General features: G+C 49.0%; 1 protein-coding gene across 2 annotated transcripts in view; it reads right to left on the reverse strand.

Moving 5' to 3' along the window:
* Positions 1-6,488: 6,488 nt before the first annotated feature.
* TEKT3 (tektin 3) overlaps positions 6,489-14,178 on the reverse strand; it is a 52,191-nt gene continuing 44,501 nt past the window's right edge. For both annotated transcript variants that reach the window (XM_052808094.1, XM_052808095.1), the window contains exons 2-8: positions 13,552-14,159; positions 12,914-12,997; positions 11,279-11,349; positions 10,886-11,029; positions 9,408-9,630; positions 8,319-8,473; positions 6,489-7,219 (exon numbers count right to left, since the gene is read on the reverse strand). In XM_052808094.1, coding sequence (XP_052664054.1) covers positions 7,003-7,219; positions 8,319-8,473; positions 9,408-9,630; positions 10,886-11,029; positions 11,279-11,349; positions 12,914-12,997; positions 13,552-14,130 — 1,473 coding nt within the window. In that variant the 5' untranslated portion in view covers positions 14,131-14,159 and the 3' untranslated portion in view covers positions 6,489-7,002. The remainder of the gene's footprint in view (positions 7,220-8,318; positions 8,474-9,407; positions 9,631-10,885; positions 11,030-11,278; positions 11,350-12,913; positions 12,998-13,551; positions 14,160-14,178) is intronic.

A 14,178-nucleotide genomic window follows, 5' to 3' on the forward strand; every position in this document is an offset into this window, starting at 1 on the left:
CGGCAGCCTTCACTCATGCCTCAACCACAGCTAATCTGTTGAAATAAACCTCCCCCCCCCCCCCGCGCCAATAGTCCCCACAGGAGACCTGCACGCTCCTGGGAGTCTTAAGCACTAGCACCAACCTCCCCATCACCTCTCCCCTCTTCACGCACCAGCTCCAAACTAGTCCTGCTTTGTTGCAGAGACGAGGGAGTTCGGCATCCAGCCACCAAAACTGTAAATCTTGGGAGAAAAGAGGGAGAGAAGCGTGCTTGGCTCCTTCCTCCTGGCAAGCACAGGCGTGTTCCCTGCAGCACGGGCGCTGGCTCCTCCGCACTGGTGTAAGTGGTCCCATCACATGCATTAGCCAGCAAGTGGGAGTTCAGAGCACTCTCTGGGGGTGTGGGGGGGAGATGGGCCAGCAGCTGAAACGAAGCCCCTGGCCTCACACCCTGCTCAAGCCCCTGTTTCAGTACATGCCTGCACGCCCCGTCGCCACACTGCCGAGCCAAACTCTACTCCAGCAGCCCCGGCTCTGCCTCACGCAGGTTTGCCCAGCCTGGTTTCAAAGGATGCCATTTGCCCTCCCCTCCAAAAAATACCCACCCATTTCTCTGCTGCTGCCACCCCCCTGCCCCCTGTGACGCTGCTGCCTGCCGCTGCACGTGCTGTCGGGAGCCAGTGCCATCCGTGACTGCAAGCCCCAGAGGACTAAAACATCTGGACCGGCATCAGTACATTCCTCACTAATGAGGCTATTTTGGGCTGTCTTGCCTCTGTGGGTTGAGCGCCTGTGCTGCTTGCAGAGCAGAAGGAGCCACCATGCTCGGGGCTGCGCAAACGCAGAGTGAGAAGGGTCTTGTCTCCAAGGACTGCGATCTAGCCTGCCGTTAGAGACAATCTTCTGATTGAAGTTTGTAGGTCTGAGATCTCAGCTGCTGCATCTCTGAATAAATTATCTGACTCATTCCCCCAAAACGGAGCGGGGAGGTGTAGGGGTTGCATACTGCACCCGAGCTCCTCTGCGAATGTGGGAGAGCAAAACCACCTCGGCTCCAGTTCTGAAAACCGTGCCAAAAGCAGCTTTTTAAGCACGGGAGAAATATCTGAAACTCAAATCAGGGCAAAGAGTAGCCTGAGGGTAATGAAGCCTGTTTTGGCTGAGAGTTGCAGATTAGAAACGGTGGAAGAAGCCTGGAGAGAAGAGCACATCACTCCCATGCTCCTCAGACACTTCTCTTCTTGGAAAGGTGCAACATCCAAACAGAGCAGGGCTTTGGAAAAACACGTGCTATCACGGCAGCTCTGCTGACGGGGGACCATGCTGCCCCAGGGAGCACAGTGAGTTCTTGTGATAGCACTGGAGACAAAGCTCCTCTCTGCGCCTTCCATCAACCGGAGGTGCCGGATGGCAACTGTTCAGGCCAGGAGAAGAGGAGGTGAGAAAGTGAAGATGTTCGCAGCAGAGCCCTTGAGGTTTTGCTGGAGAGACGGCATCACCGCCCGACCTGGCGCAGGCCGGAGAATTGCACAGTGCTCCCATCAAGGGGCTCGAAAGCTGCCCGGCTGCCCCAGCTCAGTCTCCATACGAGTGTGGCTAGCAGTGGTTGTCACAGCCTAAATAAAAGCAGGCGCCACAATAAATTTGAAAAATGTTTTGTGTACAAACAAGATTCGCCACAGGCTGTGCTGGGAATACTGTAAGATTGATGGGTTGTATAAACACTGGGTAAAAAAATGTGGATTTCTCCCTTTGAATCTATTCCATGGGATCACTTAAAACTGTAATGATGCTTCAGCTTGAATTTCTAGAATAAAATAACCAGAATTCAGGAGGGAAGGTGGGGTTTATATCACTTCAAGGGGCTCAGATGCTAATCTGACAAGGCAGTGACGACTTTGAGGACTTTGCTGAAAAGGGTCTAGGCCTCATTTGACTGTGTCTGTGGCATCACCTGAACCAGCACATCATGGGCCCTGCTGCCATCGGTCTAGCATACATGTACACCATCTCCTTCCTGGTGTTAGCCCCAGGCCAGGTGAATGAAACCACTCTTAGAACAAGCATTTTCAAGCTACACAAAAAGACAAGATTTTCTCTGTATGTCTTCTTGTGGATGAACTTGTTTAACCCCAAGATTTTGCTCTGTCACCACAATTTTAGGGAGTCGCTTCCTGTTCCCTACCCTGGTGATGGACACCATTAGCAACGGAGGATTTGAAATGCAAAGAGGAAGGGGCAGAAATCTGCACTGCCATCAGTGAGCCTGCAGCTCACGTCGGGCTGGGAACAGAACAATGGGGGAAGAAATCCTGGTTTCAAACAACTGTTCAACTAGGGAAAGGAGAAGAGCAACATACAGTTTGACTCGCATTTTATGGAGAACTTACAGTGCTCCCCCAAACAACACACATGCACATATATATAAAAATACACACACCCACAGAGAAATAACCATCTAAAGAAGTATTTCCAGCTGAAGGGTTGGGGGAAGGCTCTCCATCTTGAGAGCACGTCCTCAGCTGGCAGCGAGAGCGGGGCCCAGAGGGCTGCCAGGATCTTGCCCTTTCCCCAGCACATGGAGGGATGTGCACCGAGCGCGGCTGGGTCTCAGCCAGGCGGCCGGGGAGGAGGCGGACGCCGTGCCCCGGGAAGAGGGGCTGCTGCGGGTTACTGAGCCACACAGCTACTCCACGGCAGGGCTGCAAAAGGAACAGGCCTTTTCTCCAGTGTAAAATGCTGTTTGTATCAAAATGCACTGAGAGGGTTTTTTACCTTTTCTGATAAAACTGGTGGAATGGCTATTTGAAAAGCCATTTCAAGCAGAAAAAAAACCAGAAGGGGAGACATTTAAATTCATCAGACTTCTAAAACAAGAGGTCTAATACATCTTGGAGACATTTACTTACTTTTCCTGACATTTGTTTTCCACCAAACCAAGAAGAATTTATAAAATATTTTAGTCCTGGCTGCATTCATGCCCAAAAACCAACTTCGTCCAACTTTTTACTTTCAACTCCAAGCCAGTTGTCATCACTGATAGAGTCGGGCTGAAATCACTGGAGAAAATCCCACTGGCTTCAATGAACCCAAAATTTACCCAGAATCCAAAAATCAAACAAAACCCCTATGGAGCTTCCCAGCCGGGACATGACTCGGTGTCAACATATTCAGATACTTTGAGAAATTGTGATTCATGCTCATCTCCTGCATGCTGGCAGCATATGAAAGGACCCAACCTGTCGTGAGCTCCTGTGTTGAACCTACAGAGGATACAGATCTAAACCACCTTTGAGCCACCTTTTTGCCCAAGCTATTGAGTTCAACACCTTTGGCTTCAGCAGTCCTAGGTCTGGCCCCTTTTTCAGTCTCCTGCAGGGTCCCAAGAGTGGCCACTGATGCTCTGAGGCTGACGATGCTCCGTCCCCTGCAGCTCCCGGCTGAGGGACACAGCGGATACTGCAAGTCTGCACGGGCTCAAAGAACGACTGGAACAAGACCATGTGAAACAAATCCATCGGGGGATATTAAATTCAAGGACAGCCCTGTCAGCTCAGGAAGTCCTTGAGATACTAATTGCTGGAAGCTGGGAAAGTAGACTGGGAAAGTATCACAGGGTGCTTGCCTTGTTCTGGTGCTTTTATCTAAGCATCTCCTGTTGGGTCTGTCAGAGGCTGAATCTGGGCCTTGCTGGACTTTGGTCTGAGCCAGCACAGCCATTTCTATGATCCCACACTGCCCAAATTTTCCTTAGCATTTTGCCAAAGTTCCCCCCCTTTTTTTTTTCTTTTCATAATAGCAATGAGCTTGGGTTTTTTTCTGACTGCTGATGCTGTTTTGGGAATTCTCTCTCCCTCGAGCATAATAATCTGCATTAGTTATGCAATATGCTGTTAACATGTTTTTTGGCAAGCTCTCATTTCACCCAAATTCATATCAGATTCCTCCAGGACATTCAGTGATTTTTCTTTTCTTAGACAACAAAAACACCCAAGCCTCCTTTCTGAATAGCTTCTTGACAGACTGGCCTTGACTGTTCAACTGGATCCTGGACAGACATGAAGCTTAACTTGCACGAAGCAATGCTGTCCTGGTTTTATTAATTTATTTTCTTTCCTCCAATCAGTAAACAATTAGTTTACAAACCCAGCTCTGCAGGGTTTATTGGAATGATGCAGGAGGGTGGGAATATGGCTATGGGATGCTAAGGAATTTCCACAAACTTCCACTTTCCAGCAACTTGGCTGATAAAGCCAGCAATAAGCAGCAATAAAACCAGGCACATCGTTCTTTAGATCGAAGGCATTTAAAGAAAGGAAACATCACATCAGTGCGGAAAGGCAGCCAAGGCAGGCGGGGATACTCTTTAGAAGTGATCTATGAAGGCAAATCATTTAATGGTACGAAAGCAAAGGCATCTCACACATCAGAAGCAGGAAGGCAGGACAGTTGTTTAATGCACCTGGTATACATCAAAGATAGAGGCTGTTCGGCTGCAACCCCAAAACCAGCCCTGCAGTGATCGAACCGAGCAGCTTTACTCATCAGCAGCTCAGTCATGGGAGGCAAACCCAGCCCTTTGCAGGAGACCCTGCCACAAACCACGTGTCTATTGGAATTTCACCCAACCTCCTCTCCCTAGGGACCCATTTTACAGGAGTTTTGTGGCAGGGCTGGCTCCCGTCATGGGATGTGCGTAGGACACACTGTGAGAGGGGAAAAAAAAAAGACTCAAACTGAAGCACACACAGGATTAGACAAAGTGCTTGGGGAGGATTTCAGAGTATCGGCTACCAGAAGAAGTAACATCAATATCATCAAGTTATGGAAAACTGGTGTGGAGAGAATGAAATCCCAGAGGGACCTGGGAATTCTCTAATGTCTGGGAAATCTGCTGCAAGAAAGCGGAAAGTATTTGTGAAAGAAACTAGAGAAGCTGCAACTGAAATTCCTCTGGGCATGGCTCAAACAGAGGAAAGAAATGCATTGCCAATATCGTGTAAAGGAGCATTGAGAGGGTAGGACAGCAACATAAAATTTAGTCTCAGATAATTGCAACACCACATAAACACTGTCAATTAGGAGAAAGCCTTAGAGGAGTTGGGCTGGTGGGAAAGATGAGTGTTTGGGCTACTCTGAAAGCAAAATTGGAGAAAATAGACTTTGGGTGCTGACTGTTATTGGTGTGCCCTCATAGTAAAACGGAGCTCAGATATTTTTTTTATGTGACTCAAAAATGAAGGTGGAAGTGAAATGGATGTGAAGCTGTTGCTGATGCCAGGACTTTGCTGAAGTTACTTAAAAGCCTGAGCCTTTCGGAAAGGGACTGTGGGTGCCCCACTTCCCAGCACTCAGCTGGGGACAAATTCATGGGGCTCATTTCTCAAAAAATTAAACAGGCAGCTTTGCCTGAAAACCAGCCATCTGGAGCGGGGCTTCAAAACAGCAGAGCAGCCAAAATCACCAGGGTTTGTGGAAGCCTTCAGTAAAGGAACATTGGGAGAGTAACAGCACAAAGCAGCACAAATGCTAGCGAGGATGCTAACAAAACTGGAAGTCCCTATGAGTTCAACATGCCACTGGCTTATTTTGGGGTGGGAGATACATGGAGAAAGGGAAGGCATGATAAGTTAGACAGTTTTTCCTTCTGATGGTTGTATCTTCTCTTTAGAAAGGGTGGCTGCTGTCTCCGACAGGCTCCGGCTCCAAGATACACACAAAGTAGAGGAAATCTATTTTTAGTCTCCATGAGACAAAAGTGCTAGTAAAAAAAAGGTTAAAAAGACAATTGCTTCCTGTTTAGGGCTGCTGCTGTGAAGAGAGATCCTGCCAAGATGCTGAGGCTGGGGCAGGACCTCGGCACAGGTTATGGCTCTTGGGGGCTGCCCCGGGGACAGTCGGGAGGGCAGGCAGGTCTGTCTGGACCTGTGCTGTGAGATGGAGTCCTCTGGGGATGCAAGACAAGAAAAGATGCTCTCAGCTCCTGAGAGCCCCCATGCTGGGCCAGGAGGTCCATGCCCTGGATTCCCGAGGGAGAAGAGCTTTGGCTCTTTTGGGGTTCTTGGTGCCTACAGGCTTTAGGCTGAGCTCAACTCTGCTTAAGTTAAATGATTCAAGAGTGTCTAAGTGACACGTGAGTCTAAGGAGACAATTTGCAAAGTGACTTTCACACTGAACCTCAGATTGATTAAAGACTTATCCCTCTGAAAATTCAAACATTTGGCAAAATAGGTCTGATTTACAGCAAGAAAGCAGATAGTACAGCAGTCAGGATGGCTGACTCAAGGACTGATTCATTTTTTTACCTTTAAAGTGCTTTGGTTCTTCCACCAACAAACTACATGCAAGAGGTTAAATTAGGAACCAATCCATACTCACCAAAATTAAACCCACAGCATTTTCTTCAATTAACTAGTCAAAAGTATTTCCTCGGTTTAAGACCCCAGCACTGACATTTTAGATGACATTTAAAAATTATCAAAAGCAAGAAAACTATCATTAGAAATCAGCTTAAAATGCAAGTTTTTCTATTTAGGAACAGAACATGCTGCAACGGTTTACAGGATAGTTTGTGTTTCTGCTGCTGTACCACTAAAAATACCTTATGGATGTCAACAGCTAATTACTCTGACAACTAGCTTTAGTTCCCCTTGTGCTTTTTCCACATCAGACAGACTCAAAAGGAGGAAGACACAACAGTTTTTCTCCTAAAGTCACAGACTGAAAGGGTAGGAATGAATCCCCGTGGGTGGATTTACTCTTAGTCACATACAGGATATTTTCAGCTACTTTCTGGCACACCGTGAAAGAGCAGTGGAAAGAGAAAAACCAAAGGAAGAAAAAGTCCTGGTAGACCAAGTAACACACAAAGTGATCATTTAATTTCTACTCAGGGCTTTCATCAGGAAGTGAAAGCCTAATCATGTATTTTCAAAGCATCTTAGCAAAACTGGGAATGCATCCTAGCAAAACTGAGAATACCTCCTGCAGCAGATACCGTGAGTTCAGCTGACCCCAGCCTAAACGTAACCCACCAGCCGCGCAGTGCTGGGAAAGGTCTTGCGCATCCCCATGCACTTCTCCTGGTCAATGAAGAGTGAGTTGGCTTTGACGGTCAGGTCATGTTCCAAGACTGACTTGGCACGAACCAGCATTTGCAGCGTGTCCTCGGCGTCTCTCAGCCGCTGCTGAAGGCTCTGGATCGTCTCATCAATTTCATGGACCTCATTGACAAGGCTGGAAAACAGCAAGAAACCCCCGTTAACAGTCCCGTCACGGGGTGTTTTCTAGCATGGTGTTGCTGACATGCCCCTTGGGCACAGGATTTCCCCCTTCACAGTGCTCAGACTAACTCAGACGCCCCATTTCTGGCAAATGCATGGGAAATCCAAGGGCAGAGCTCCTCCAGACCTCAGTGGGGAGGCATAGTTAAGTTTGCTCTAAGGCTTTAGCAATGTGCAGCCACATCTCCTGGGGCAGCTCTCGCCACCGGGAAGAGGGATGAGCAGCTGTGGTTTCCTGTTCCTCTTTGGTTTTGCGGGTTTGTTGGTTCACCCTCATGGATTTCCCTGTGCAGGCGTCCTCCCCACGCCCACGGATGCACACACAGCAAAACAGGACAGCTGGGAGAGGCTAAAAGTGAATGTGAAACAAGTGGAGTATGGAAAAAACAATGGTATGCGAGATGCTAAACAGGCTCTGGGGCTGGCTTTAAATTGCTTTTAAAAGACTTCACATGGAATCGTGCCCAGAGGGCTCCCAGGAGGGGATGTGAGGTGCGGGGTGCCTCACAGGGAGTGCTGCTGGGCACTCAGGGCAGCCTGCTCCTCCACAGCCCCTTGGGGTGCAATCCCAAAGAGCGCACTACCTCCTTCAAAGGATTTCCAGGGTCCCCAGGGGAAGGGAGGACAGCCCTTACTGCTTCTCCATATGGTGCATCCTTTCTTGCAGTTACCCAAGAGGAAGGAACTAAGTGCTGTCAGTGCAAGCCAGTCAGAGAGTAAAGGGCTTATCCTTCAAAACTGAGCACATCCAGCCACCGGGAAGCAGGCAGGAGAGAAGGTGAGGTTTACCCAAGTGGGAAAAATCCAGCCCCTCATGGGGTGGTATCAGGCTGTACCCAGCCATAGTGTACAGCCTCCTTTGCAGGTGCAGAGCTCTCCCAGCACCCAAAGGCTGGGATACCTGCTCTTTGCTTTTGATTATATCAGTGCACTAATGGAAGGACTATTTAGAAAAAAACAAACCATGATTAATTTTGTCATCCAGTGATGCTCCCGAGTGCAACCACCAGTGACTCCTCAAGGACCCTGCCAGCCCTGCGCTCCTGCCTTACCGGAGCTGGGCAGTGTCCCGGCACAGCTCCACATTTGGTCTCCGCGTGCGCTCATCCAGCCGGGTCTGAGCCACCTTTAACGGAGGCCCTTTGTCCCTAATGGCTTTTCGGATGGCTTCTATGTTCATCTCAATCTGGAAGATTTCCTGCAGTGTCTGGCGTGAAAAAGAAACACATGCATAAATTAAAAAGATATTGCCAAGTGACCACATCATTTCCCTTTTCTCCTGTCTGTTTGCAGAAATAACCAAGTTCAATAAGCAGACCCTGGGCTCAGACCACTGTCACTCTGCCACATATTGAGGCACAGATCCAGCAGATATTTCTCTTCAGGGAAAAGCCTCTCTCTGCTGCTGCTGCTGTCACATCAGAGGAGGTTTTGGAGCAGTGATGGATCTATTGAATTACCAGCTTCCCAAAATTACTGCTTTCAGTAACTGATCATCCATCAATAGCAACTAATAGAGGGAAAGTTTTTAATGGATCCTCATTTAAGGACATGGCATCAGCCTGCAGTGCTGCAAGCCCAGTCTCCGCTCAGTTAATCAATACTGTGTCGAGCACTTTTCAGGAAGCTTTCCATGAGACCCACCGGTCCGAGCCAGGTGCCCATCGCTGATCTCCACTTCCTCTGCTTGGCAGAGCAATGCAGGAAACACACGGGTAACCGTGTAGCAAACACAGACCGCTGAGACTGAAAGCACGTCCTTGGAGGAGAATCGGGCCTGCCAACCCCCCGGCAGGCACCCCAGCAGAGGCCCAGCAAAGACTTTCTGCAGGGCAGCCAGCATTTCTGAAGTAACTACCAGGAGATGCAACCAGCATTTACATTTTCTGCTGGAAATCCCTGTGCTGCCAGGCTGTCAGCTGGGATGCACTAGCAAAATACAGTATCCCTTGAGATGAAGTTAGAGTGCCAACTCATCCTGCTCCAAGAAGAAAGTCCCCAGTACTTTGAGTTTCAAACAGGAAACAATACTATAACCAGCATCTTGCGGCGACCGTTCCTCTTCTTGGGCCGGGTCTGCATGGAGGGTGGCGTCACCGGGAAGTGACGGTGTCACACCGAAAGGGAAGGGTTCAGGCTACCTTGGCCAGGTGGGTCTGAATCTTGCTCTTGGCGTCGGCTGTCTCGGCGATGCGGTTAGTGAGGGCGATGTTCACCGCGTTGAACTGGCGCCACATCTCGTTGGCCGTCACCACCAGCAGGTTTTCGATGTTGTCCCGCAGCTTGGCGGAGGCTGCCCGTTCGCTCTGGGAGCGGAGGATGTTGTCATCTGTGAACTTGGCCCACGATTCCGGCACCGAGATCCTGGGAGGGGGGAAGGAGAGGCCCCCGGTAAGCCCGTGCTGCTAAAGCTGGCTGTGGGCAGGCAAGCACCCTGCCAGGGAGCAGCATGGATTAAATGTAGATTAAATCTATGCTCTTAATTTGACCACATGAAAGTGAAACATCTGGACACCATTTGTTCAGTAACGCTTATCAAATGATGACATGTTCGTGAAGACAACTGTGATACTTATGAAAGCTCAGACAAACAAAAGATTCCCCCAGAAAAACAGATTTTAATCAGACCTCATATTTAGACGTTCAAGGCATTTAAGTGCCAAGTGATTCACAGCTTCACGACAACACGCAGATTGCAGTCAATTCATTTTGCTCATAACTTATTTCAGTTTCATATGAAACTGAATGAGCATTAGATAATATTCAATTCCCTGTCTGTGCATTCAGGATGAAGTTCACGCCTGTGCAGTAGTCCAGAACAAGGTCAACAAAAGACTTAAATACCACATAAGCTCCATTTAAAACATGCTGATCCTCGGCACATTTTACCCCCCTCTGAATTTTAGTGTCAATCCTTTGCAATTCATTTGCCTGTCTAAATATGTCTGAGCTCTACTGTGAATAATTATTCAAACATTAGAAAAATTGAATCAATCTATGCCCCTCCATTAGCTGCATGCAGCTGTGTGAGCAGTAGATTTATTCCCTCAGCCCTTTGCCACTTAGGGCATATCTCTGCAAGTGCCGGTTTAGGTCACCATTCATTTACTGCAGAGCCAAAGCCGAATTCCTGGCACCCAAAAGCAGCTGAACTCTGTCCCAGGACCATGCTCTCTATATCTTCTGTGCCATTTCGGCTCCTTGCCAGGCCCTCTCCACGCAGGGGTGAACCCCCCAGACTTTACGTCAATGAAGAGCACTCAGGCAAGCACTGACACATCTTTGAAAATATGCATAAACTTAATGAGCTGTGCAGAGGTGCTGGACTGAATTCATTTTCAGGCTGATCTCTGAACCCTGATATAATGTTTAATTAGGTGGGACTCGCTTTCGCCCGCTGGATGTTTGGCATCCAGCTAAAAGCAGAGGGTTGTTCTCCCTTTATGGTGAGCGGAGAGAAATGGCCCTTCCGAGGTGGGCGTCTCCACGCAGGATGGATGTGCCATGCAGAGACACATGCCTTTACAGTGGGCTGGGGAAAACCAGCTCCCTGCCAGGGAGAGGCACCATGCATCCCGGGGACGGCTCGGTGCTCGTGTGCTGCCCAGCGTGCACTCACGTGGCATCAACCCGCTCCACCCCTCGGTAGTAGCTGATGCCATCAGAGGTGTTCCTCAGGTGGTGGCACTTGTCATCGATGCGGTGGGCCACCTGCTTGTTGGCCAGGTCCCTCTCCAGCTCATGCTGGGCTGCCCTGTTGGACCTTCAACACACAAACAACAGCCATCAGTGGGGATGTACGGGTGGAATGGTTTCCTCCCCATCCTGCTTGCCCACAGCTCCCATCTGGGCAGCCATGTGCTCCCACGAGCATCGCTGCCCACTTCCCATGGAGCCTGCACAGGTTTTATGCCAGCAGGCTCTGGGTGGAGGTAGGGGTCTGCTGGGGGTTCACATTACAACTGCAAACACACATCAGCCCTACAGCATGAGATAAGAGGCTCCTCCTTACGCGAGCTGGGCTTTCGCCTTATCCAGGTACCGCTGCATCCTCTCCTGGCAGGACCTGACGACGTCAACTTCCTGGGCAAAGGCAAAGCATGACCCCATCAGTGTCCATACTCAGTCATCCTGGTCACACTCAGCCCCTCGGGCCTCTCCAACTTTGCACATAGCAAGAACTTGCCTGCTTGTCTTTCTGCCCAAGGCAAACAGAGAGTGGAGAAAGTGCCCCCCAAGCCCAGCGCACTTGCTCGTGCAGCTGAGCCAGCGCGCAGTGACCGGGAGGGGACAGAAGGGTGCTGTGGCCACAGCCATGGCCTCTGAATTCACTTTCAGAGTGGGTCGCCAAGCGTTTTTTCATCTTGACATCAATGTCAAGTGCTGGGCAGTTCCACTATAGGGAGACAGGGACAGATCCTGATCAGATACAGACAGACACAGTGGTTCCCTGGACCAGCAGCGCCACACATCCCCACCCCCAATCAGCATCTCCCCTTTTACTCCCAAAATGTTTTCCTCCCCAGGGAGAAATCTCATCTATATGGGACAAGAGGAGACAGACTTGACTTTGGTGTAAATCCCCAGTCATTTCTAAGAAACATTCAGCTCCACCAGAGGAAGGCGTGTTGCTCTCAGCTCACTTCACTTCAGCACAAATCTATTGCATTTGTGAAGCCCCAGCTACTGGAGGCAGGTGATTAGTGCTCCAAACCCAGTAATTTTTAAGCCCTTCTGTCTGCAGGAGCCAGCTGAAAAGCACGGCCTAAATGTGTCCCAAACACTTAAAATCCAAAATGCCATTATGGAGATACCAGCTCTGATTATTTTCCTAAAATCTCATGACCTTTAAACTAATCTTTTAATTTTTTAGGGCCTGACTCATAAGAAAAAATATTCTAACAGAGCAGTGGCTTCACAGTCCCAGGGGCTGCAATTTCCTTCCCAGTTTCATGATGCCTTTGCAGTGATTGTATTTCTCTGTACCCTGTGTTAGGATCCCATCTTCTGTGCCAACTCTCATCATGTTTGCTTTTTATTCGTAATTTAAAGCAGACTATATAAAGGCAGGCAGGAGTGCACGTTTTTATGATTTCTATAAAATACATTGCCTAAGCACACATAGCAGCAGTCCTACTGCAGCCACGCTGCTCTGAGCAAAGCAGAGCTGGGGGTAGATGTAATATCTTTTATTAGACCAAGTAATATAGTTGGGAAAACTAGACAAGCTGTCGGGCACACGCTGCCTTCTCCATATCTGTGTGTGCATATGTGTGTAATATATATAGGTATGGGATATAGATACAGAGATACATCATACATATGTGACATAGATACATATAGATCCTGTTCTGGCAGGGCTCTGGAAGGCAGGACAGTCTCACAAACTCCTTGAAGAGGGACAAAGGACCCCGATATGCTACATAAACACTGGTTTTCAGCTATTCCTTCCTCTGTAAGGGCAAGTCTTACCCACACCGTGTGGGCATGCTGCTGCGGGGGGGAATGCCATCCCCTGGCCCAGGAGGTTTTGGGGGTTTGCAGAGTTTAGCACCTTACCAGCTCTAAGGAGCCAGTGAGGGAAACGGGCTGCAAAACCTGGTTAGGGTAGTTTAGGTTAACACCTGATCTGTGTTGCCAAACTTACTGTGAAGAGCTGTTTCTCCACGTCATCATGGACTAGGTCAATGCCCATCCTCTTCTCCCGGTGAAGCAAGCACTCCTGAGCGACCTGTTGGGGACATGGCATAACTGCTGGCTGCAGGGTCAGGGTTCCCTACAGGGATGGTCCCCATGTCACGTAACGTAAGAAAAGAAATTATAGGTGGGCACAGAGATGACAGCATGGGAAAAAAGCACCCAGGGCAGCTGGTTTAGCTGACAACGAGCAGCCGAGCTGCAACATCAGCATTAAATCAACATGAGGGAGCACACGTGTCCCTGGTGCAACCACAGCTGAATGCAGGGACCTGTGTCAGCCTTGATGCTGACCTCACCTGAGCCTCGTAGTAAGACATGGGCTTTTGTCTCCCAAACCAGGATTTTGGATATACCGCTTACAAAAATATTTAGTTAAGCAAATACTGTTCTGATGTGCTCAGCATGTGCTGATAGGGGATGCAGCAGATGGCCAGGGATTTGTTTATTACTAACTTAACTAATGGTCTCTTAATAAAAACTTTCTAGACATTACGGAGCTGTAATGAAACTTAATTAGACGTTTGAATGGCTGCAGATGTTTCAGCAGCAGGCTACAGCTTGCAGCCCACTGGACAGCGTGCTTACCTGGAGAGGGGCCTCTGTCTCAGCCAAGGCTCTCTCCAGTCGTTTCTTCATGTCTGTGAGTGCATTGGTCTCCCCGATCATCTCATCCAGCTCACGGCAGAGCTCTGACTTCCAAAATTCTATATCATTGACACGCTCTCCCAGGTTTTTTGTGCTTTCTACTTGGGTTTTCTTTGTCTGCTGATATTTATCCTGAATCATGCGGGAGGTATCGACTCTCAGACGCTCTGCATTGTGCCGGGAAGTCTCCGACACTTTGTAGTTGGTCAGGTTGGACCTATACCAGTCATCAGGGGTGTACCGGGTAAAGAGGGTTGTTCTGTTGGAAACAAAAGGAAGCATCTTGCTGGGGGTTAACACCTGGGAGCTTTTGGAAAAGGGAGCCAAAGTTGGGTTGATGGCAGCTGTTTTATAGTAGGCACTGGGCATCCAGGGGAGGCTGAAGCTCTGAGGCAAGGGGTAGTAAGGAAAACGGTTCTTATAGCTTGAAGCCATGGTGCTGATGGCAGGCAGAAACTTGGTAGGTGTGGATCTTGGATGGGCATATGTTGCTGTTAAGGGAGAGCCAACCAGCTCCATTCCTGAACGCTGCTATTCAGGTACGTGTCCTGCACAAAGGACACAGAA

This window comes from Harpia harpyja, chromosome 14 (assembly GCF_026419915.1).
Source record: "Harpia harpyja isolate bHarHar1 chromosome 14, bHarHar1 primary haplotype, whole genome shotgun sequence".
Classification (NCBI taxonomy): Eukaryota; Metazoa; Chordata; class Aves; order Accipitriformes; family Accipitridae; genus Harpia; species Harpia harpyja.